The 25,586-nt window shown below is 49.4% G+C and overlaps 1 protein-coding gene and 1 pseudogene across 4 annotated transcripts in view; both read right to left on the reverse strand.

The window, feature by feature from the left end:
* RANBP10 (RAN binding protein 10) overlaps positions 1 to 25,586 on the reverse strand; it is a 74,452-nt gene that overhangs the window by 3,557 nt on the left and 45,309 nt on the right. Inside the window, exons 4-13 of one of the 4 annotated variants that reach the window (XM_072815801.1) lie at positions 14,548 to 14,715; positions 9,550 to 9,572; positions 7,346 to 7,530; positions 4,566 to 4,678; positions 3,002 to 3,110; positions 2,743 to 2,891; positions 2,347 to 2,551; positions 1,481 to 1,602; positions 873 to 1,018; positions 439 to 550 (exon numbers count right to left, since the gene is read on the reverse strand). In XM_072815801.1, the coding sequence (XP_072671902.1) occupies positions 439 to 550; positions 873 to 1,018; positions 1,481 to 1,602; positions 2,347 to 2,551; positions 2,743 to 2,891; positions 3,002 to 3,110; positions 4,566 to 4,678; positions 7,346 to 7,530; positions 9,550 to 9,572; positions 14,548 to 14,715 (1,332 nt within the window). Of the gene's footprint in view, positions 1 to 438; positions 551 to 872; positions 1,019 to 1,480; positions 1,603 to 2,346; positions 2,552 to 2,742; positions 2,892 to 3,001; positions 3,111 to 4,565; positions 4,679 to 7,345; positions 7,531 to 9,334; positions 9,428 to 9,549; positions 9,573 to 14,383; positions 14,483 to 14,547; positions 14,716 to 25,586 lie in introns of those variants that run through there. The other 3 variants (XM_072815818.1, XM_072815810.1, XM_072815821.1) reach the window with 3 other exon arrangements.
* On the reverse strand, positions 17,024 to 17,105 carry LOC140631333 (U4 spliceosomal RNA; annotated as a pseudogene).

The raw sequence follows: 25,586 nt of genomic DNA on the forward strand, positions 1-25,586 counted from the left end.
AGACAAGGCCTGGTCACTGCTTTGCCCAGGAGTTGGGCTCAGGGCAAAGTTCCCTTGGGAGCAGAAAGTAGGGGCAGTGGACAGAATCCCTTAAAACACAGTGTTCATATGTCTCTGTGTATGTCCCAACCACCAGCTCATGGCCCCGTAGCCATGCCAGGAACCTAAGGACCTAAGCTCTCTTCAGAGCCATGGGCTGGCCAGGCCCACAGTCATAAGCCCGAGTCTATCATGATGTAGTCAGCCAAGTCAGTTGGGCAGAAGGAGGTCAGGATTTAGGTTCAGCCATGGAAACCCAAGTCCTCTGGGCTACCAGAGATTGCCAGGGCAGAGCTCACTGACCTGATTTGAACAAACATCAGCAATTCCTGGGGAAAGAGTGGAGGGGCCACCTAGGGCACTCATGGACCAGCTTCTGTTTTTGTTAGATCCACTTACCTAAAATGGCGCTGTTAAGGGCAGCACACACAGGCTCCCTCTGGATGGGATCAAGCTGCTGGCCAACAGGGCAGCTCCAGGGGTCTGAGTATGCCAGCAGGCTAAAGGCATCCTAAGGGACAGGGCATTCTTGAGAGGACTGTGGTACATACCACACCCATAAACACCTCCATGGCTCCGGAGGGCATACAGGGCCCATACAGGCCCCATTGAGGGCACCACAAACCCTGAGCATAGGGTCAGAAAGGACTGTGCCCTCTCCAGGACCTAGAGAGGGTTGTGTCTATACTGGATGTCCCGTTTCCCATTGTGGACTTGACTAGAGCCCATTCTGTCCTGTTGCTGCTGCCCCCAAGGCCCTCCCAGGGTTGACCTGCCCCACCCCCATACCAAATGGGGGTCTGCTTTGTGTGAGCACCTGGCTTGTTCTATACCTGCAGCATCTCCGTGTGGGCCAAATTCTTGCCGTACTCCCGGCCCAGCTGCTCACTCAGTGCCTGCAACTCGCGACCGAACAGGATAATCCTTTCTGTGGCAGCCTGGTTGCCCCCACAGAGTTGCCGCCGAGGATGCCCATCATCTGCACCCAGAGCCCAGCAGAGAACAAATCATGAGGGATAAGGAGGAGAGGAGACTGGCGTGGGGACCCCAAAAAGGAGATGGCAATAAGGATCTTGGTGGCACTGCCAGAGGCAAGTTAGGTGGACCATCCATAGCTGAGGTGCTTTCTGTCCACCTAGCATGTGACTGGGAGTCTGGACTCAGCTTCTCTCCTTCCCACTCTGTACAGTGCTCATAAGAATGCCCACTCTCACCAACTCCCTCTAGCCTCAGACGCAGGGGCCCTGCTCTCAGCAGCAGGCCAGGGACCTTCCCGCTTCAAACACCCGTTCCTGACTGACTAAGGCAGCAGTGGACCAGGTCCGTTTAAAGCTTCTCAGGCTGACAAAGCCTGTCCATGCCAATCCCCTCCCAGGGGGCAAAGGCATCTGGACTAAGCTATTACCACCCATGTAACACCATGCTGGGCCATGGTTCTTACCCATGCTGGACTCATCTGTCTGTAGGTCCTCATGTTTGTAGGCGCCATTGACAATGCGTGTAGATACACTCTCCAGCACACCATTGGGGTAATGCTCTGCTTCCATCTCCATCTCACTGTCACTGTGGAGAAAGGTTGAGGTGGGAGTTGGCCACAGGCATGTGGTTAGGCGCAGCCTAGCTAGGCCTCCATTCAGGCTTCAGCCATAGGTTGCTGTAGGGAAAATCAAGGGACCCTAGGAGCATGAAAGGCTTCTTAGGCTCCAACACTTGGTGCCTACTCTGGTATCAGCTATCCCCAGAAACCTGTCACCTGATTTTCACTCTTGTCTCAATGCTGCCTCTGTGGCTTTCCTCTTCCTGGCCTTTGTCTGAGTTGGCACATCCCTTCTACCCATTCCTCCCCCATCCCCAGTGACCAGGGACCCCTGAGAAGTATCTCTAGGCACCAAACTCAGGTCAAGCACTGAGATATGCCTGGGGGCTGCTGAAAGCCACCTGTAGTCTACAGCCTAAAACTTTACTCTGCTGCCCCATCTGTCTGATCTCAAGCCATACCCAGTAAACGCTTCTTCAGTGTAGATCCTAGGGGTTCTGCTAGGCCTGGTCTCCCGTGAGGAGACATCCTCACCCTGGCGTTATCTCAGTCTGGCAGTGTCTCTTGAGAAAGTCAGGGCTGAGGAAAGTGGTAGCTAGGCCACAGGTAGCGCCAGAAGCTGGAGTCAATGCCTGGCCTGGCAAGTCAGTAGCAGCTACTCCAGGCACAGACCAGGGATGGAGGTGGGGGATTTAGAGCATGGGGTGTGGCACTCAAAACAGGCTACAGTGAGCCCAGCTGGCACAGAGGAAGCAGAGCAGGACAGGCACCTGGTCTCCTGGTTACTGGTGCTGCTGCGGGGCTGGGACTTGGTGGAATCTGTTGAGTTGGACTCGGAGTAATTGACAGATGATGGGGATGAGGAGGATGAGGAAGACGAGGAGGAAGAAGAGGAGCTGGGTGCAGGGTATTTACTGTGGTTCTGTTTGCTCTTCGAGGATGCGATGCCATTGCTGCAGCTGGGACTGTCTGCTCCTGGAAACCAGGGGACAGTCAGAAGAGGTGGGGCAGTTTGCCATAATGGGGCCCCAGGAATAACCACAGTGGTTCCATTTCCCTTCCCCCACATCCAACATTGGGCCCTGAGCCAAGCCCAGGGAAGGGCATGTAGGTGGCCTTCCTTCTCCACACCAGTGCTTCCCCGAGCCCTCTGGAGAGTGGCTGACCTGTGTTGTGCATGTGGGAACTACTAGGGCCGTGTCGGGGGCTGAGGCTGGGGGAGCCAGGGTAGCTGTCCTGGGACTTGGGACTTCGGGAGCTCAAGCTGCGGACCTCACTGTCAGTCCCATTCACCATCTCCACAAATTGTCGGCACCTGCAGAGGGAGCAGAGCGGCAATGCTCTGGGCTTGGTCTGGGCCATATGTTCCCACCACCAGCTGAGAGGGGCTGGGCTAGGAGGGAACTGGTGGTGCTCAAAACTTACTTGAGCATGAAGAGCAGGTTAGGGTTATGTTCCAGCAGTCCTGGATAGAAGTGCTGTGTGGTCTCAATGGCCTCACCCACACGGCCCTCCAGCACCAGCTTCTGGATCTCTGCAGAGAGCAAGAGTATGGCAGTGAGTGAAGGGCTGCAGACCTTCTTCACAGCCACATGCCTGCACACTACCAGCCCCAAGCATGGTCTAGCCAACAGTCAGGTGGGCTGGCTCAAAATGGCATGCCTGGTTGAGATGCTCACAGAAGAGGTTGAAGAAAGAACCTGGCCTCCCAGCCCCACAACAGACCCTGGTTTCTGCCAAGTTTCAGGGAGTCCTCAAAGAATGACAGAGGGAAACAGAGGCAGGACTCAATGCAGAGGCAGGAGAACAAATGTGGAGGCCTGCTCCTATGGAGGTCAGACAGCCAGGGCCCCGGGCATGGGGAGGGGCTCTGGCTCTGGGGGCATGATCTGGAGCTGGGCACCCAGGCTGCTTGGTATCCCTAGGTGCTCCTCTTCAGACAGACTTCTCTCCTTTCAGGCCTCACAATGGGGTGGCAATGGGAGCACAATGGTTTCTAGGCCAGGCCCCAAGTCTTGGCAATCTTCAGAGGCTTCAGCATGCTCCCTGCTGGGAGAGGAGGTCACCCTCCTCACACTGGCATCTCTGATGTTGACACCTCTCAGGCCATCAGCATCTTGCTCTTGCTCTGGGGCCTGGTGTATCTTGCTGGGAGCGACTTCTGGGTCTGAGGTTCTCATTTGTAGATCCCAAGTCTGGGATCCCTTTCCATCTGGCTGGCTGGGCGGAGCTTCTCTGGGAGACACGGACACATGCACATACACAGAGACGACAGGTTCAGAGACACAAGCAGGCACACACAGACATACACATCCACACACACCTGCTCTCCTTCACTCTCCTCTTCTCTTCCTATCTCCTCTCTGGGCTCTGTTTCCTCTTTCCCAGCACCCTCTTTCCACAAAAGAGCCCCAAACACATTACAGGCCAGTATAGTTTCCTTTGGCTCCTTCCTTTGGTGGTCTGTAAAACGCAGGACCAGAGGTGGAAGCAGAGAGAGGTGCTACCCCAGCAGCCACTGAGAACCAGCCTTCACCCTGTCTGACTACGTCAATCCTTTCTCTGGCCAGGAACAGACATAACGACTAAAGCTGAGTAAAGGGGAAAGGCAAGACATTGGTTTGCTAAGATGCAAACACATTCTTCCAGAAGACTAGGAGCAGGAGGCTGTTAGAATCCAGGATTCGGGGGAAGGAAAACAGGCACAGAGGAGTGAGAGTCAGCCATGCCGGGCCCCAGCCTGGGCCGGGCCATCAGAGTGTGCAGCAGGGAGGCCGCACTGAGGCACTCATTCCCATGCTGCCGGGCTGTCCGCCTGGGCAGCGCTGTCTTGAAGGAGGGGCAGAAGCAGAGCCTGGGGCTGTACTGGCTGGGCAGGGCCAGAGCCGAATGGACTCCTGACAGGTTACCCGAGGCTGGCACAAGCCAGAGAGCAGAGTTAGGGACAGGTGAGGGAAGGAGGGAGAGGGGAGAGGAGAATCAACCTTACTTTGTCTGTTCTTTATGGATGCTTGTTCTTCCTGAATCGGGGTTTCAGTCATTCGGGCAAAAGCCGTGGCTGTGGCACAATACCCATGATGCACCAGGTAAGATGAGACCATGCTAGAAGAAAGGAAATGCTCAAGGTGACACTCTAGAACTGCATTTCTCACTGATCATCTGATAGGACCAGCTACCTCCCTGTTTGGGCTTCCTGAAACACATCTTGGAGGTGCAACCTCCATAGAACGAGAATAAAGAGGCTATAATAGGGGATCCCTGGGTGGCGCAGCAGTTTGGCGCCTGCCTTTGGCCCAGGGCGCGATCCTGGAGACCCGGGATCGAATCCCACGTCGGGCTCCCGGTGCATGGAGCCTGCTTCTCGCTCTGCCTGTGTCTCTGCCTCATTCTCTCTCTCTCTCTGTGACTATCACAAATAAATAAAAATTAAAAAAAAAAAAAAAAAAAAAGAGGCTGCAACAAAATAAAAACATCCCCCGGTGCTCATGCAAGTCAGGCTGCGGAGGGGGTAGGCCCCACAGCTGTTCTCATGGCTTGGAGGAGGGGCTGCAGTTTCTCTGGAATATGCTGCCAACAAGTGGGCAAGTACGGTAACAAAAACAGTCGCAGAGGCACATACCGTCTCCTTACAGCAGCGGCTGCCTCCTGTGAACTGTGGCCAAGCCCAGAGATGGCCAAGAGTGTCTCTGAGGCTTCCTGGAGTGGCAGCCAGCCAAGCAGTTTAGGAGCTGCCCAGACAGAAGTGATGTGTGCCATGTGAGTGCCTTCTATAGATAGAGGGGCTCCTCTGCAGACCGTCCCACATGCCCAGCATTAAGCATTCCAGCTCAGCAGGTGAACCTGGCCTTCAGGAGTGCTGGCTCTAGAGGGTGATGGGGAGCTAACCCGTGACCCAAGCTACTCTACCATACACCACAAGTCAGGGGCCCAAGAAGCCAAGATACAGGCAACAACAGGGCCAATAGGAGCACAATCTTCGGGGAATGACCTGGACGAGTGCAACACTCAGTAGCCATTTGATCCCACTCGCAGCTGGCTGAGCGGTGGCACATGTGTGTATATGTGCATACACACCCATGTAGAGCAGAAGGGGGAGCCCTCACATCTGATATGCACAGAAGTGAATCCCTTGGTATAAACATGTGTCCAGTGTCATTACTGTAATTGCCAAACACAAATGTGAAAGGCACAGAAGTTCAGCTGTGTCCCCTCAGGTTTTAAGGAGTAAATGAGATGATACGTAGGGAGTGCCTAGCATAGAGTAAAAAGTCAATGAAATAAACCTCTGATTATGAAATTATGTACTTATCTTACACTCCAGATAATTATAATAACTATGTTATTATAAACACAAGGGCAAACATTTTTGACAAAACATGGTTCAGATGAGTCCACATGCACATCAGGAGCCACTAATATGTACAGTCCAGTGACTCAGTAATTCTACTTCTTGAAAGGACACCAAGAAAATAATCTTAAGTGTGAAAAGCTCTTTACTTAAAAAGGGTTGCCTATACAAGCAAAAGAGAGGAAATAACCTCAACCTCCCACCAAGGGAAGCTGGCCAAGGAGCTTGTGGTAAATTCGTCTCCAAGATAATCCAGCCATTAACAATGTTCATAAAATGAAGTTGCATGAAATCACAGGATACAAGTTATTTGTCAGTCTTGGCAAATACTACATATGAACACACACCAGCACACATATAAACACATATAAGCACACTGTAAGCTGAGAGTATCATTCCCTGCTCAACACAGCTGCGGCAGCTCCACCTCTCCCATTGCCTGTCCCAGCAAGCCTGCTTAGGGACTGGCACCGTACTGACTACTGACTTCCCTCCAAGGAAGAGCTTCTCAGTAGCTCTGAGAGCTGAAAACAAAACAGTGCTGCTCTTCCTGAGAAGGGTCTGGCCACCTAACCTCTGCCTCAGCCCTGCCCCATGGCCTGCCTCTGTATCAATCCTTTAAGAAAGGAAGACTGCATGAAGAACCCAGTGTGCAACCCCACCCCACCCCACCCCACCCCACCCCACCCAAGAGACTGTGCTACCTGTGTGCCTTTGCAAGGCAATAATCAGGGCTAGTGGAAGCCCAGCCATTCTCTGTCCACCCTTGGAAGCCAAGCTAACAAGCTCACCCACCTCCTAGCTCAGTGGGTACTGGTTATTGCCTCACTCAGGCCTGCAGCTGGCATGTAGAAGAGAGACCCAAACCTTGCCTCCCTTCAGATTCTTATCAAGACTGGCTTCCCGGACAGTTTGGAAACTAATCATCCAAGAGCCAGACAGGCTGGCCTCATTAAGATTCTCTTCTGGCCACTGCTGCCATGAATGCGTGGGACTTAGATGGATGATGACCCTGAGAGATGACCTCAGGCCAGAGTCACAGCATGATGGATATTCCCTATTGTGTAAAAAAGAGTCCAAAGATGAAGAGACCATGGGGCATCCTAGTACATCCTCTGCAAAATGACCTGGGAAGGAAAACAGCTCTGCTGGTGATACTACATTACATGCAGAGCCTTCCAATCTAGTTGAGGGAGGCAAAGGCTTAATTAGGAATAGAACTAGAGAACTGAGCAGAAGCTGTCTGTTCAGTAAGAGGAAAGCAGGAGAGCAGCAGGCAGAGTCACCCTGGGAGTGCTTTCCAGAGGGAACGGCTACCACTGGAGTTCATAAGGGCAGCCTGAAGAGGTACAGGGGCCTATAGCAGAGTGAGGCCCCTGGGATGGGCCAGCGCTGGGTAAGGGCGGGAGTGGGGCACTCACTTCTGCAGCACCGCCTGCCACTCGCCAAGCCGGGCACTGATGGGGAAGCAGTGCACAGTGCCTTGGACCTTGGCACGCCACTCCCGCATGTAGTCCTCAATGTCAAACAGGAAGGGCTGCTGCCCAAAGTTGGCGTCCACAATCTCCCCAGGTGTCTGCAGGCCTACGGTGGGGTAGAGGTTGGCCTGAGGAGGAGAATGAAATGTCAGTTGGGCCCTGAGGGCAATGGGGCAGCAGGGCATCGCCTTACCTCTGGTGCAGAGAGGGAAGGCGCTGGCTCCTGCAGGCCACTACTCCAGCTTTTGAAAGACTTGCAAGGCTGAAGGAGGTGGGACTAAGCCACATACTGCCCACCTCCCTACCAGAGACACCATTCCCCAGAGCTTAAGGACAGAAAGCAAAAGAAAAGCAAGCCAAGCTCAAAGTGGAGTCTCCTGCCCTGCAACAGAGGCTATGGTGTCCCCAAAGCCCAAGGTTCCCCTTTGGGGCTCAGCCGGGGCACACAAAGGTAGGCCAGGCTCCACGACCCTGCAGGCGTGCCCATGAAGATCTGCTACACAGGTGGCTAATAGCTCCATGACCCTGCAGGCATGCCCATGAAGATCTGCTACACAGGTGGCTAATGGCTCCTTTCAGAATGATCTACAATCAAGGATCCCTTTGCCACCAAAAAAGGACTATATGACAGGGCAGGAAGGGATAGGGGTGACAGGAAAGGAAAGTGGGGAGGAGGAGAACATGGCAAAAGGGGTAGGTGGTTTGGAACCCCCAGATGCTGGCAAAGGGTAAAGAGAAGCCACTGTCCTTCCTGTCAGAGGCACACTAAAAGGAGGATCTTCTGGCTAGTGAGGTTTGGGCATATCCCTCCATGGGCGGTGGGGCTCCCTGGTTTCCACGCATTGCCTGCCATGGCCAACTTAACCAGATCATTCCCTCCCTCAATGCTTCCTGTGGCTCTGCACTGCTACTGAGCAGTGTCTCGCCAGCCGCCTCCTCAAGGTCACTGGGCCCCCAGTCCTCTCTTCCACGTTCCAACCTCAGGTCATGTGTCATTTCTGAGTATCACATGCCTTTACTGCACACTGGGTTCAGCCTGCCATAAGCTCTGAATCCTAAGACCTCTTGCTTCCTTCCTTTCCCCTCCCAACCTCTGTGCCACAGGCAAAGCTCATCCCCTCCAGCAAGACTTCCTGGACCGTCACTGCCCTCGGTGATGCTCCCCACCTTGGAGCAGCCATGCACTTCTTAGCACCTGGCAACTACCCACATTCGTGTCTGCTTATTTTATGTCACGTCTCCACAACTAGACGATTCCCTAGACAGGGTAAGAATTCTCCTGTCTTTCTATTTGCCTAGGACTTCAGCCCTTCTCTGGGGTCAGATCAGAAGGATTCTGATCTACAGGTAAGAATTTGTAATAGGAGCTTGGATGCTGCAGGCTGGGCTCCAGAGGGCCAGACAGATGGCAAGGGCATTTCCTAGGGCATCACAGGGGTGCTCAGGATCCCAAGACAACCACCAGTCAGCAAACTTTTCCTCTTTCTAGAACCCAGCCAGGGCACAGAGAACCAGGCCAGGCTCCCAGCAGTCTGGGTGGAGGCCTTGCATGTGACAAGGTTTGTGATGACTCATAATAATGAAGGACTGGGGCACAGAAGATGGGGATGAGCCCTGAACTAAGCCAACAGGAAACCTCACCCTTTTCTAAGAAGAGAAAACCCCACAAAGCTCACCTCTCTGGCTTGAGCATACCCTGTGTGGTAGCAGGCCTAGTCCCTAGGGTAGTGGCCTTCCTTAGGGATCTCTGATGAGTAGTCACTGGGACTGGGCTCCCTAGCAGTTTAGAACGATTCTTTATACACCCCAGTCCACTGGCTGTAAGCCGCACAGAATTGGCCCAGACCAGATGAGCCATGGAGTTATTACCCTCATCTCCACCCATACCATCCCCCCCCAGCTGCCTTTGGAAATGCCACAAATCACTGTCACCTGCTAAGAGTCATGGAGGAAGACCAGGCCTTGCTGCTGGAGAGAGAAGAAGGCCAGGAGGTACCCCTACTGGTACTCTCAAGCTGACAGCACAGCATACATCCCTGTTTGGGGAAAGGGCCAGACTCCACACCCTGCACTTGCAGGTTCCACCATGCTCCATCCCAGTCAGCCCCCAAGAGCCCAAAGGGAAGAGACCCAATAACAGTACTTACCGGGAGGTCTGTGAAGGCTATACCTGCAGAGGGAAAGAAAAGAAATCAGGCCACTTGATCTCTTATACCTCTGTGGGACCACAGAGGATCTATCACAATGGGTGGGGAGGGGCTGTCTCCTTTGGTAGAGGTCAAGCATGAGCTAGGGCCTGGTAGGTCTAGATCCTGGACTTTCCTTTGCTGGGTGGCCTGGCTGGAAGTAAAGTCAAATACTTGAATACCTGTCCACAGCTCTTCTACTCTCTCAGGGAAAATCTGCTAGGAAGGACTAAAACCAAATAATTTACCCTGAGGCCTCTTCAGGCCTGATCCTTTTTGCAATCCAACATGTATTTATGGATACTCACTGTAAATGCTAAGTCCTTTTCCATCCATCACCTCATCTGACCTGCATACCAGTTTTGGGGAGCATACTTTCTTATCCCCACTTTACAAATGAGGAAAGTAAGCCTCAGAGGTGAAATGATTTGCCAACAGTCATAAAACTAGCAGAAGTGGTAGGCCTGGACTCTTTCCTAGTCTGATGCTCCAACATGATCTCTAAGCTGACAGAGAAGTGGAGACAAGGAGGGTAGCAGATGCCCATCTCCAGTCCATTCCCATCCAGAGTCTCCAGAGGTTTCAGGTTGTCAAATCCTAGGTCAACACTGGCCTGTATGCTCTCTGACCCTTCTGCCAAGAGAAAGGGCTGCTTCCAGGTTCCTCAGACTTGAGTTGGAAGTGAGAGTGGAGGAAAGTAGTACCCAAAATATATGAGCAGGATAGGCATCTCAGAATATCCGCCAGAGCACTCACGTTCTATAGATTGAGAACGGCTCATGGCCAAGTCCTTCCAAGGACTCACAGCCCTCTCATTTTTAGAAAATTTCTTGTATCTTCTAGAAGCTCCTGAACTTTTGGACTGAGAAGTTTCCAAGCCACTCCTTAGAGGTTCCAGCTGCTCCCTTAACTCCTACCCAGAAGAGAAATTGAAACCCAGCAAGACAGAACAAATGAGGGTTGACAGTAGGTCTCCCAGTGAAGCTGGGGCCAGAATCCTGTCAGGCAGCCGGCATATACCACATGCCTGCTCTGTGCTGGGCACTGGGCTCAGGGTCTGCCAAGGAACCACTTAATCCTCAGAACAATTTTGGAAGGTGTATACTGTCTTGAATACCAGTTTACAGATTAAAAAACCACAGTGCAGAGAAACTGTTCACATTCCTTGCCAGGCTATTTTGCTCTGTAGTGAGGGAAGCTCACAAATCCCAGGATCTGCCTGCATGGAGCCACTCCTCAGCCCCACGTGCAGAGGCAGTCTCAGAGCTGCCAGATTTGAAGCTGGAAGCCCCTCTGCATCCAAGACCTCAACGCCCACCCTGCAGGTCTGCACAGGAGCTACCCTGGTGGATCTCAGTACGGTAGCAGGCTGCTGCTGCTCTACTCCCAGCTCATGGAGAAGACCCACGGGCCTTGGGAAGAGGAGGTCAGACTCCATCAGCTATCAGTAGCATAACCTTGGCAATTTACCCAATCTCTGCAAGCCCGTCTGAGAAAGGGGGTAGCACTAAACCTGACACTTCAAGAAAGAAAGGAGAAACAGAGCTACTTGATGAAAACTGCTTCAAAAACTGTGGGGTATTGGTACAAGCTGGCTGCACTTGTGCTACAGGGTGAGCCAATTGCCACACTTCTGGGCAGGGGATAATGTACCCTGGCTTGCCCAGGTCTACCTCACAATGGCACTCAGGAAGGACAAGGCCTTGAGGTGCTTCCAGGAGGATGAGGAAAGAGGCTACTCCACCCCCTATTGCACTGGACAAGGGCAACACTGCTTCCCCCGCCCCCAGCCCTGCAGGTCTCTGGGAGCCTCTGCAAAGCCAATGTAGTGATGAGATGTGGGAAAAAGGTCAGGCAAAGAGCCCGGATGCAAACAGAACATTCAAACTTGCAGATAAGAAGTGCTCTGAGCCAAGAGACATAGGTCAGGGGTCAATGAGGCCAAAGGTATAACACCTATAATAGCACAGAGTGTATACAAATGACTCTGCAAGGGCATCTGGGTGGCTCAGTTGGTTAAGCATCTGCCTTCGGCTCAGGTCGTGATCCTGGGGTCCTGGGATCGAGCCCCGCATCAGGCTCCCTGTTCTGTGGGGAGTCTGCTTCTTCCTCTGCCTCTGTGTCTCTCACAAATAAGTAAATAAAATCTTAAAACAACAACAACAACAAAACAAAACAAACAAAACAACCCCCCCAAAAAAACAGGCAGCCTTGGTGGCTCAGCAGTTTAGCGCCTGCCTTCAGCCCAGGGCGTGATCCCGGAATCCTGGGATCGAGTCCCGCGTCAGGCTCCCTGCATGGAGCCTGCTTCTCTCTCTGCCTGTGTCTCTGCCTCTCTCTCTCTCTCTTTGTGTCTCTATGAATAAATAAATAAAATCTTAAAAAATAAAAATAAAAAAATCTCTGAAAGTGCATGGACCACTCACAGGTGAGACATCATTTTCCTGTCTCCATTCATTTGCTCATCCATCCTTCCATTAAGTATCTGCTGAGACCTCACAGGAGCCAGGCCCCCAAAGTGCTGCTGGCTCCAGGAGTCATTAATTACACAGACCACTGACACAAGGGCAAGTGCTGTGACAGAGGAACGATGGAACAATGCAAAAGAGTGGGGAGGTCGGCGCAGGGAACATCATTCTGCTTCTATAAAGGGGAGAGGGTTAGGGTTCTGAGGGTAGAGAGCTGTGACTGATCTCAGGTGAGATTCTGAAGCACATTATAGATAAGCTGGCTTGTGGAAAGGAAACAAGGCCATTAGAAGATTCATCAAGTGGTCTATCACCCCAAGTTCACTGCCTTTCCATTAAATTTTGTGATCTAGAAAATGCAGGGGGCAGGCCATATACATTTTTTAGTAAAGTCTCAGTAATATCCTTGCGGACAGGACAGAAAAACACAAGTTTCAAACTAACATTATGAAGTGATTCTCAAATAGCTATACCCTGAAGGACTCAGATCTCAGCCTCTTCCAATATTTTTTATCAAGACCTTGATGAAAACATATATCAACATGCTTATCAAATTTTAGGTTAATACAGTGCTGACAAGGCTATCCAATATTTGAGAAAAAACAACCAAGATCCTAGAAGATCCTGACAGGCTGGAAAAATAAGCAATATCCACCTAAACAAGTGAGGTCTTGCATGAGGTCTATATAAAACATGGAATACAGGGATAAGAATTTAAAAATACGAGGGTTTGGGCTGACATTAAGGTTGCTGAGAGCTCCCTATGGACCTAGGGACCTGACTGACAAAGAGCTCAGAGGCTAGGCAGAGGGTACAGATGAGGGAGATGAAGGTACAGAGAGGACAGCAGCTTCATCCCATGGCAGGTGTTGTGCTCCAGGCAAAGTGTGGATAGCCTGGAGGAATGTGACAAGGGCAGGTGTCCAGAGCAGAGGGGAAGGACTGAGCCTGGGACAAGAGTAAAGAGTGAGAACCCACAGCAGAGGCCCCTGGGACTCTGACAGCAAAAAAAGAGCCAGGAAACAGCTGGAGACAAAAAGCAGAGTGGCAAGTAAGAAGCCATCTAGAGAACTTGCCCTAGCTGCCAGCTCATCAGCTGGATGCCAGCAACTACAGCTAAGCGGCTACAGATTTCAGAGGAGGATTTCTCCAGATGTGCACCTGGATCACCTCTGCAGTGTTTATGCCATGCTCTTGGCTATCCACTGTGGGCTGTGGCATCAGACTGTCCTAATGAGGAATGCTGACTCTTGGCCACTCAGCCTCAACCACCAGCAAACCTGATTCCCACTCACGTACCCTAATTTGGCCCAGGCTCATCTCATGGAGAACCCACATAGAAGTCATCACAGTGGGGAATGACAGTCACCTTTTTACTGCCCCTCAAGCCAGAGGATGCAGTCCTCCTAGAAGTTATGTTCTAAGGAAAATGTCCAATTCCCTTTTCTGGCAAGGCCTGTGGCCAGTCTAGCTGGTATCTCTGCCCAATCAGAGACCTCTGCAAACTCAAGCAGGCAGGCCCAGCAGTCAGGCATTACCTCAGGGCCACTTTGGCCAAGGGCTCCTCTCACTCAAGGGCCAAATACCAATCAGTCTATAAGAGCAAGGCATCATAATGACCAACATCTCTCCATCTCCCAGGCTCTTATCCTAAATCTTTCCACATGTACAGGGTTGCTCTTCCAAGAGATCCTCCAGGGTCCCCATCACTCCACTAATTGCTGCTCCTCCTGGGTTCCTGATCCTGGTTGATAGCACAACTATCCAGCCACTTTCCCATCCTCCCTTCTTTCTAGTGCACCCCATCTGTCACTAATCCTGCTGGCCACCCTAGACTTTGTCAGGCTTGCTCCCCATGCCCTGCATCAATCATCATGGCCTTGCCTCAGGCTACCTGCTTCCTCCCCAGGCCCTCACTCCAGTCAGTCGCTTCTTTGCGGTTACATCAAAGGACCTTTTTAAATAGAACTCTGTCCAGGTTTGCTATCTTTTAACCGGCAAAAGGGCCAGAAAAGACCTGGCCCCATCTAACTCCAGCCTGTCTGCTTACCTCCTATACTAGAACGCACCTATTGCTCCACAGCAACAGCATCTTGCATGTTGGAAGGGCCAATCAAAGTCAGAGCCCAGACCATGCACATGCAACTACTACCACTGTCAGGTATGTACGCAGGCCCCTCAAACTTCTCACCAATGCCAAACCCTGCTCCAAGAGGTTTCACACAGGCCAGAAGCATGACCATGACCTTGCTGTTTTTTCAGCACTGACCCTAGGCTTCATAAATGCTGCTAAATGGATGGATTAACAAAGGAAGCACCTCTGCTACCTTTTCTTCACTTTGCAGTGTTTCAATGCCTGGAAATGGCTGGAGTTCCCCAGAGCTCAGCAGAGGATCACTGAAACTGTTTTGGCTTTAAAGCCTGCCTTTGGGCCTCTCACTAATCAAAGTGGTTCCACAGGGCAGACCCTCTAAGGTCTCCAAGCACCCACCAAGGCTGTGGCCATTCTTGGTGTAGAAGCAGGTGCTGTTGATGAGGTTGACACAGCAGCCAATCACGTCTCCTGTGGTGAATGTGGGACCATAGGGCTGGCCAGTCCCGGAGGAGCAGAATGAGTGCCCATCATCGCCGTGGTAACCATAGGAATGTTTATCCCAACCTGTGGGGGAAGAGAACAGCAACAGCTGAGTGGAGGTACTTGAGACAGCAGCAGACACTGGCCTGGGTCTGAGCCCCTCTCCCCAGCCTGCTACCACCTCAGTCAGTATTCCTGGTCTCTCCGAGGCGGCTGTGGAAGGTCTGGCTATGTCAAAGGAGCAGTGAGTCCAGTAGGTCACCACACCTAAGTAGCTGAAGCAGTCAAGGGGTGCAAGCTGTGGTTAACAAGAACCCAAGCCATGAGTGACCTGGAAGGGACTTACCAGAAGGCCATGTCTGTGACAAGGAAGCAGTCAGGGAAAGCGTCATGAAGAAGAGGGTCTTAAACTGACCTTTGAGAGGGTTTTTAATGTGTTTTTTTTTTTTTTTTTAATTTATCTACGATAGTCACACACACACACAGAGAGAGAGGCAGAGACACAGGCAGAGACACAGGCAGAGGGAGAAGCAGGCTCCATGCACCGGGAGCCCGACGTGGGATTCGATCCCGGGTCTCCAGGATCGTGCCCTGGGCCAAAGGCAGGCGCCAAACCACTGCGCCACCCAGGGATCCCCTTAACGTGTTTTTTAATTGAGGTATAATTTACTGGGCAGCCCGGGTGGCTCAGTGGTTTAGTGCCGCCTTCAGCCCAGGGCCTGATCCTGGTGACCCGGGATCGATCCCAGTCGGGCTCCCTGCGTGGAGCCTGCTTCTCCCTCTGCCTGTGTCCCTGCCCCTCTCTGTCTCTCTCTCTCATTCTGTGTGTGTCTCTCATGAATAGATAAATAAAATCTTAAAAAAAATAATTTACATGTAATAAGATTCTCCCGTTTTAATTGACAGTTCAACAAGTTATCACCATGTTCAAGATACAGAACATTTCCATTGTTCAAAACGGTTCCCTCATGCCTCCCCATGGTCTGGCCCACTCCACCCATCTCTAGTCCTTGGCAACACTGATCTGATTTGTTCCAAAGGTTTCACCTTTTCCAGGATGTCATATAAATGAAATTACAGAATACAGAGGGTCTTGTATCTGGCACCTCTCACTTAGCACAATGCATTTGAGATTCATCCACATTGTTTAGGTGTACCAATATTTTGTTTCTTTTTATTGCTTAAGTAGTACTCCATTATATGGATATGCCACAGTTTATTCATTCACTAGTTGGTGACATTTGAGTTGTTTCAATTTTTGGCTATTGTGAATAAAGCCAATAAATATTTGCATACATTCCTTTGCATAAACTTATGTTTTCATTTCTCTTGGGTAAATACTTACAGGTGTTATTGCTGGCTCATAAGATAAGTATATGTTTACCTTGATAACAAACTGTCCAACTGTTTTCCAAAGTGGCTGTACTCTTTGCATTCTCACAGCAATGTATAAAGTCTACTTTCTCACCAACACTTGGTATTATCAGTTGTTTGGGGTTTTTTCTTTTTCTTTTAGCCATTTTAGTAGGTATGTAGTATCTATAATGTCATTGTGGCTTTAATTCGCATTTCCCCAATGACCAAGGATCTTTGAGCATCTTTTCATATACTGAACCAACAATTTATTAGAAAATCATTAAATCGGGCAGCCCAGGTGGCTCAGCGTTTTAGCACCGCCTTTGGCCCAGGGTGTGATCCTGGAGACCTGGGATCGAGTCCCACATCAGGCTCCCTGCATGGAGCCTGCTTCTCCTTCTCCCTGTGTCTCTGCCTCTCTCTCTCTCTCTCTCTCTGTCTCTCATGAATAAATGAATAAAATCTTTAAAAAAAATCATTAAATTGTCTATTCAAATCTTTAACCAAATTTTTAAAAAGAATTTATGAGAAAGAGAGAGAGAGCGCACGCGCACATGCATGAACAGGGGGAGGGGCAGAGGAGAGGGAGAAACAGACTCTTCATTGAGCAGGGAGCCCAATGCAGGGCTCAATCCCAGGACCCTGGGATCACAACCTGAACCAAAGACAGACGCTTAACCAACTGAGCCAGCCAGGTGCTCCTTTAACCAGTTTTTAAAGTTGGGTTGTATATCTTATTAAGCTGTAAGGATTCTACATATAGTTTGAATACAAATGCTTTTATGTGTTTTTATAAATATTTTCTCCCAAGTTGTGGTATGTCTTTTCATTTTCTTTCTTTCTTTTTTTTTTTTTTTTTTTTTTTTAATGATAGGCACGCAGTGAGAGAGAGAGAGGCAGAGACACAGGCAGAGGGAGAAGCAGGCTCCATGCACCGGGTGCCCGATGTGGGATTCGATCCCGGGTCTCCAGGATCGCGCCCTGGGCCAAAGGCAGGCACCAAACCGCTGCGCCACCCAGGGATCCCTCTTTTCATTTTCTTAACAGTATTTTTCAACTAGCAATAATCACGCCTCGGATAAACCTCATTGGCTATGATACTGCCACTGCGCAAAGCTGTTAATGGTATTTTTCAAAGGCCTGCTGGAATTTTGATTGGAATTGGGTTAAAAAAAAAGGAATTGGGTTGAATGTATAGATCAATTTGGAGAGGATAGACAGCTTAATAATACTGATTATTCCAATCTCTGAACATGGCATATCTCTCCTTTTATTTAGGCCTTTAATTTCTCTCAACAATGTTTTAACAAGCTTATCTCTAAGTACTTTTCATGCTATTTCTAAGTGTTATTTTAAAAATTTAATTTCCGGGACACCTGGGTGGCTCAGTGGTTGAGCATCTGCCTTTGGTGCAGGGCATGATCCTGGGATCCGGGACTGATTCCCGCACTAGGCTCCCTGCATAGAGCCTGCTTCTCCCTCTGCCCATGTCTCTGCCTCTCTCTCTCTCTCTCTGGGTCTCTTATGAATAGATATTTTTTAAAAATTTAATTTCCCATTGTTTCTTGCTATCATATCAAATATAATTGATTTTGTGGCAGGGGACTAGGATCAAGGTTTCTTTTGGAGTGACAAAATGTTCTAAGATTAAGATGATAGTTGCACAACTCTGTGAACATGCTAAAAAACCACTGATTTGGGGATCCCTGGGTGGCTCAGCAGTTTAGTGCCTGCCTTTGGCCCAGGGCACGATCCTGGAGTCCCAGGATCGAGTTCTGCGTCGAGCTCCCAGGATGGAGTCTGTTTCTCCCTCCTCCTGTGTCTCTGCCTTTCTCTCTCTTTCTCTCTCTCTCTCTCTCTCTGTGTCTATCATAAATAAATAAATAAATAATCTTTTTTAAAAACCCCACTGATTTATATACTTTAGATGAGTGGTTTTTATGACATGTAAATCTTATCTCAATAAAGGTATTAAACACATATACATATATATATATATTTGACTTTTTACATATTTACCTGGTATCCTGCAACCTTGTTAAAACTCAACAATTAGTTCTCGTAGCTTTTATGAAGATTCTTTGGGATTTTTCAATACACTATCTGAGAATAAAGACAGTTGTATTCTTTCTATCTATTCTGTATATCTTTTATTAATCTCTTTTTCCCGCCTTACTGCACTAACTAGGACCTCCAATACAATGCTGAATTGAAATAGTGAGAACAAAAATGAGACCTCTGAAGCACACCAGTTTTGTACAGGGAAAAGAGTGATAAAGGTCATTCTGGGAAGGTAAAGGCATGAGCACAAGTGGTACCAGAGGGTGTGAGCTGCAGAGGGGCCTGACTGCCTACTTGGCTAAGGAGCAGGAGTAGAGCCCATAGGGCCATGGCAAGCCAGGACTTGCAAAGGGTAAGCAAGCCTGACAGGCTAGCAAGCAGGTCTACTCCTCAAAGCAGCCCCTCCAAATAGCTTTCCCAGCCTCTGCTGCCTCCTTGGGGTCTGTGCCACATGCCCATGTGAACATACTTAAATACGCTCCTCCCTTCCCAAGTGGCATAGGTAGAAGCTCTCCTTCTGGGAGGGAAGCTCTCTCCAGAGGGGCAGAGTGCTTGAGGATCTGAATAGCTGAGAAAGGAAAGCAGAGCTCAATTCTCAGTGTGTGTATGTATGTGTGTGAGGAGGTGGGGGGTGGGGGGGGAAGGAAGGAGCATGTGGGCAGTAAACAGAGGTATGGGGGTGAGAACAGAGGAGAAGACCACTGGTTGGCAAGGGAGGGAATGACTGGAGAGGTGAAGTGACCAGATCCTGGAGCCCAAACTCTGCCCTGCATTTGGATTGCTGGGCTCCAGGGCAAGTTGCCCCTCATAATCACATTATTCATCCCAAGACTTGTGTCCCCTGAGCTTTCATGTCTTTTCAGCCAGGAGCCCTGGGTTAAACAAAGCTTCCCCAGAGCCCATAGTGAGGAACAGGCCAAAGCTGAATGGCCTTTCACTACTGAGTACAGGACCCAGAGAACTGCTGCTCCCCTCCCAATAGCTGCAGAAACTATCTTGAGAACTGCCCAAGGCTGGCTTTAGAAGGCCCAAGGCCTGAAGCCAGGCTCTGTCCCCACCTTTCCTATTCTCGAGACACTGGGACTGCCTGGATTGGGAAACAAGGTGCTACTCCAGGTACCAACCCAACTTCTAACCTCCCCAAGCCCAGGAATGGGCGGAACCTTTCTACTGCTGTGAGTACACAGGTCATTTGACCTCAGGGAAGTACTCTTCTGGGGCACAGTGATGCTCATTCCTGCCCTGCTGATGAGGCTACCACAGGCAATGCCTCTTCTCTGGCCTCCACACAGGAGGCCCTATGGCTCCTGGCAGCAGTAGCTGCAGCAGCAGCTGCTCCTCTGGTCTACAGAAGGCCACAAACAAAGGGGGTCTAGCTAAACAGTAGAGAGGACCAAAGTGACTGACAATCATCCCTCCAGGTCTGGCTCAGAATGTGCTTGGTGGCCCGAGGCCTGCCCACCATCTTCTCCTGCCTCAGGTTCCACATTAATATGCCACACTGGTCACTGCAGTTCTCCCCTCACCCCACTCCTGGATCCTTCAGATGGAGCATGGGCACTTCCCACACGTGGCACAGTAACTAATCATACTATCTGTGGCAACCTGTGAGGAGGAGAGCACCACAATAACCCTTTGTATGTGGCAGGACAGGTGCTGCTGCTTCCACCTCATCAAGAGACTGGGGGCCTTGCTCAGCAGCCTACAAAGCTGAGGAATGTGAGCTGGGATTTGCACCCAAATCTTCAAATTCCAAACTCCACATCTTTCCTGTCATGGGTCCTGTCTCATTTGGGGTGGTGATCACTTGGGCAGTAAAACCATCCCCAAGTCCCTGACCCATCACCTGAAGAGAGGTGTTAGATACACTGGTTTTAGGCAGCTGCGGATGTCAGTTCTCGGACTTGAGTGAGTCAGGGGGCCTCCAGGCCAGAAATGGGGGAAAGCCCAGACCTCAGCCCTAGAGGAAGACATAGGGACTGTTGCCTCCTGCCTGAAGGCTGCAGATGCCTGTCTCTGCTCTCCAGAGTGCCCCCAACTTCCCACCTCACCAGGCAGCCAAGGCCAGCTAACCAGAACACACACTTCCACTCAGTGGCCACTGGAAAAGGCTTCCTAAGCAGGAAGCTACATTTCTCACATCAAAGAACATATACATGATCCAGACAAAAAGACAGGAACACGTAACTTTAGGCCACAGGCCTAAGCTCTCCGCATGGAATCCCCTAGGGTTCTGCTAGGCTGTTATTAACCCAAATTTCTGCTCCAAGGGCCTGGGGTGCCAGGAACAGAGGTGTGGCTCTCCTCAATGGTGCTTGAGCTTTCCCTAAAGCCAAGCCTACCACTCACCACCTCCTAAATGCATCATGATCCTAACGCTTGCCCCTTGAAGGATTCCATAACATTATTTGGAACACTGCCCCCCAGCATATTGCTCACATTCCTGATCAATCCTGACCCCTATCGAACCTTTCAAGTCACCAGTCACTGGTGACTGTCCCTGTCTGTCTTCCCTGGCCAAGACAGGAGCTCCTTCAGGCAGGGGCCGTACAGTCTCAAAACCAGTTCCTTCAGTGCCCAGCACGTCAGGAGTCTGAGAGGTGATACAAACATGTATGCACACGTGTCACGTGTCTGAGTGTTCGTGTGCAGGTGACCTGTCCTAGCCTGTTTTTCTTTCACACAAGGATGACCCTGTAGGATAGATTTTATATGCAGATTTTACTGTCCAGAAGGTAGAAGACTTTCTAAAACTAGAAGATTTTCTTTGTTTTAGCTTTCTCAGATTGAAGCAGTAGGTATTCTAGAAATCCTAATAAAAATGTGGCCATTTGGGAGAGCATGGATGGCTCAATCAGCTGAGTATCTGACTCTTGGGTTTCGGGTTTCTGGTTTCGGTCATGATCTCAAGGTCATAAGATCAAGCCCCGAGTTGGCCTCAGCACTCAGTGGGGAGTCTGTTTGGGATTTTCTCTCCCTCTGCCCCTCTCCTCCACTCATACACTCTCTCTAAAGTAAATAAATAAATCTTTTTTTTAGGATACAATTTTAAATAAATTTTTTAAAAAAATATAGCCATTTGATTTCTTAAAAGTAGTGAAATTACCCAGAAAAAACATTTCCTTAGTGGTAAAGCCAATGACTCAAGGATATTTGAGAGATATTTTTGTCTCCACATATCGGAGTTCATTAACTATCACCAAAACAACAGATGCTTACATTTCCAAAGACCTAAAATAGAAATTAAGTATTTTGAATGGTTTTCTTCAAAAATAAACTATGTAATTATTTAGACAAAACTACCATAGAGTTGTAAGTATAGATTTTAAATTTTAAAAAACTGAAGAGCAAAAAAATAAAAAAATTAAAAAAAAAAAAAAACTGAAGAGCTCTGTTAAAAAAAAAAGATACTTATTTAGAATCAATTCAAGATTCACCATCACTCAGGTTGTCTGTAAAATAGGTAAGTTTTCCTGTTTTTGTTTTCAATTCCTAAATGATTTTTCAACTATACAGATTGACCCAAAGGAAGAAAATTCATAGTCCCTGTGGTACACCGAATAAGGCTGTCCATGTCCTAATCCCAGAACCTGTGAATATGTGATTGTATATGGTAAAAAAGATTTTTGCAGAAGTGTTTAAGGCTCTTGAAATGGGAGACTGGATTATCCTGGATAATCTAGATGGGTGGCAATGTAATTACAAGGGTCCTTGAAGGAAGGAGGCAAGTGGGTCTACTCAGAAAAGGTGATTTTAAAAAAAAATATTTATGTATTTATTCATGAGAGACACACACACAGAGAGAGGCAGAGACACAGGCAGAGGGCGAAGCAAGCTCCCCGCAGGAGCCCGATGCGGGACTTGATCCCGGATCCCCAGATCACGACCTGAGCCGAAGGGAGCCGCCCAAGCACTGAGCCACCCAGGTGTCCCAGAAAAGGTGATCTGAAAGCAGAGATTGTTAGATGCTGCAATGTTGGCTTTGAAGACAGAGAGATGGGGACACAAGTTAAGAAACATAGGTGGGATGGGACACCTGGGTGGCTCAGCGGTTGAGCGTCTGCCTTTGGCTCAGGGCGTGATCCCAGGGTCCTGGGATCGAGTCCTGCATCGGGCTTCCTGCATGGAGCCTGCTTCTCCCTCTGCCTGTGTCTCTGCCCCCGCCCCGCTCTCTGTGTCTCTCATGAATAAATAAAATCTTAAAAAGAAAAAGAAACATAGGTAAGTTTCCTTGCAGAAAAAGCAAGGAAACAGATTCTACCCCCGCTAGAGCCTCTGAAAACAATGTCACCCTGTTGACATCTTGATTTTAAGCCTTCTATCCTCCAGAACTGCAAAATGATTATTTTTTTAAAGATTTTTTAAATTTATTTTTATGTATTTTTGAGGGAGAGAGAGAGAGAGCATGCGCAAGAGCAAGCAAAGGGGGAAGGGAGAGAGGGAGAGAGAGAATCTCAGACTCCCTGCAGACAGCAGAGCCCAAAGCAGGGCTGGATCCCATGATCCTGAGATCATGACCAGAATGGAAATCAAGAGTCAGATGCCTAACTGACTGAGCCACCCAGGCGCCCCTAAATATTTTATTTTATTAAGGTTTTGAGAGAGAAAGAGAGAGAGAGCGCACCCATGAATGGAGGGGGACAGAGGGAGAAGGAGAAACAGACTTCCCACTGAGAAGAGCCTGAAGCTGGGACCTGAGCCAAAGGCAGATGGTTAACCAACTAAGCCACCCAGGCGACCCCCCTAAAGATTTTTTTTTTCAGTAATCTCTACACCCAACATGGGGCTTGAACTCACAACCCCAAGATCAAGAGTTGCATGCTCTACTGACTGAGCCAGCCAGGGGCCCCTAAAATGATTATTTTAAGCCACTACTATTGTTACAGCAGAAAGAGGAAACTAATATGGTCTCTCAAAGCTATTGATGAAGCTACTGAGCATCTGGAATGATCAGTGTAAAAAATCAACACCTCAGCTCTTTATCTCTTGCTCTTCAGAGTGCTATGAAGTTAAAAGGTTTTGCAAGAAAAATGTAGAGCTTTAATGTATCTTCAATTGAAGCTGTCATTTTATAACCAATGTTTTTTCCAAACACAATTAAGAGCCCGGGTGTGTATAGAAGGAGCCTATGTGGGCAGCCCTGGTGGCGCAGCGGTTTAGCGCCGCCTGCGGCCTGGGGTGTGATCCTGGAGACCCAGGATCGAGTCCCACATCGGGCTTCCTGCATGGAGCCTGCTTCTCCCTCTGCCTGTGTCCCTGCTTCTCTCTTTGCTCTCTCTGAATGAATAAATAAATAAATCTTAAAAAAAAAAAAAAGGAGCCTATGTATGTGTATGAAAGCTAGCTTGCAGTGAAAAATGGAATGTCAAACACTTCATTTGGTAGCTGCAGCTTGATAAGGGCCACTGTGCTACCTTCCCATTCTCTAGGAAGAACAAGGAACCAATCCACTTGCCACCAATTAGTTAACAAAGGCCCGCCTAACTCCAAGGAACTGACAAATTGGAGGTGGTGGGCAGTGTGAAAGCAGCAAAGAAGACATAATCTATAAGTAAACCAACAACCAAACAAGAAAACACCTAGTAGATAAAATGTGCTCTGAAGGAAATAAAGCCAGGTGATGGGGCTAGAAATGGGAGCAGGGATGAGGACTGACCAGGATAGAGGAGTCAAGTAGTCCTCACCAAGGCATGACCCCTAAGCAGAGGTGTGCTTGACGAGAGAATCAGAAAAAAACTTTGGAGATAAAAGGAATGAGTTCACTGTGACTGAAACAGGAAAAGATGGACAGTGGGGCTGGAGCCAAGAGAGACTTACAAAGACTTGGAACAGAGTCAACAAGACTCACTGGACATGCGTGCTGCTGGTTTGAGAGCAAATAAGGATGCCCCTCAGGTTTCTGTCCTGGACAAATGGGTGAATGGTGGTACCACCTACTAAGAGAAGGAGCAGGCCTTTTAGACACATTAAGTTTGGGCATGTGGGTGGCTCTACACAGCTGGTGAACGAACATGGCTCATCCCAGGGGCTCAAGGCTGTGATGGGGACACTCACTAAACACCCAATGGTGCCGACAGAAAATTTAAAACGAACTCACTGGAGGAATTTCCTGCTGCGCTGTCCTGATACAATGGCTTTCTGTTTTTCCTTTGGGAGAAAAATTCAGGCCAGTAAAGGACTAGAAAGGTCAGAACACACATAGAAAAAGGCACCAGAAGCCCAAAATAGATGAGGAGATGGTCAAAGGCACAAGGTTACTCGAAAGGGCTTAAGTTGCCCCGCCCTCCATGAATCTCTCGTCCCCAGGCCTTGAGAGGCTGTACAGCAGAGAGGAGAAGGTACTCGCACGGCCAGCCGTTCTTGAGGAATCAGACAGGAGAAAAATTTTAAGGCCAAAACCTAACTGCAGTTGCACATTCTGAAGAGAGTCCATTGTTGTCCAAGCTAGGGTCCTCTAGAGGGCTGTGTGGCCTCTGTCAGGAAGACACTGTAGCCCTGTAGGACAGGGCAAAAGGCTGAAGGGTTTCTGCAGTCTGGTCCTGGATAAAGCTTTGTTCTTCCAAGATGGCAGGCCCTGGGCAGCCACTTGCTTCCTTGGACCTTGGTTCCCTTCTCTCTACCAAGTGAGGGGGGAGCAATTGGACAGTATTATCAAAGGGCCCCAAGGTCTACTTATAAGAAACACTGAGTCTCCAAAACAATCAGCAGGTACAACAAGCCCCATCTGAAGGTTGATGAAACTGAGACACTGAGAGGGCTAAATGAAGGCTTATGGTCTTGCGGATGACACTCTCAGAAGCTCAGTTCTCCCTTCCTCTCAGGTGAGCACCAAGAATGTACCCACAAAGATACAAGCCACTATCTCCTCCTTCTTGAGGTGGCCCCCAATCCAAACTCAGGAAAAAGGAAGATCCTGTGAAAGTAGAACACTTGAGTTCCTCGAAAACTGTGCTCCATTAGAAAAAACTTCAGGTAATCTCTACAAGGTTTCTGGACCGCAAGCTGGGCTGACCTGACCAATACTACTCCCTACTGTTATCTAGCTGAATTCCATCAACTTTGAGAAGGGACTGGCCACAAACCCTCTGGGCACCCCTCCCCCAAGGCTGCAAGAACAAACAGTAAGGTGGGTAAACAAGGAGTGCTAGGATTTGTCTGCGAGCCCCCCCCCCCTTTTTTAATATATATATTTTTTATTTATTAGAGAGAGAGAGAAGCAGGCTCCATGCTGGGAGCCCGACATGGGACTCGATCCTGATCCCATCCCGATCCTGATCCCATCCCGGGTCTCCAGGATCACACCCTGGGCTAAAGGCGGTGCTAAACTGCTAAGCCACCAGGGCTGCCCTTTGAGCTCCCCTTCTTTAGGGGATAGCGCTCACCTAAGTCCTCCCCTACACCAACCCTGTCTCCAGTGGGGACTGCTAATCCTAGTAACTCCTCCTCCTTGACCCAAACTCATTTAGAGACCTTAGAATTTTTCTACAGGGATGTTGGGAAGAGAGTGGGTCTCTCAAAGCTCTGTGCTGCCACTGTTT

The sequence above is a fragment of the Canis lupus genome, chromosome 3, assembly GCF_048164855.1.
Source record: "Canis lupus baileyi chromosome 3, mCanLup2.hap1, whole genome shotgun sequence".
In the NCBI taxonomy this organism is placed as follows: Eukaryota; Metazoa; Chordata; class Mammalia; order Carnivora; family Canidae; genus Canis; species Canis lupus.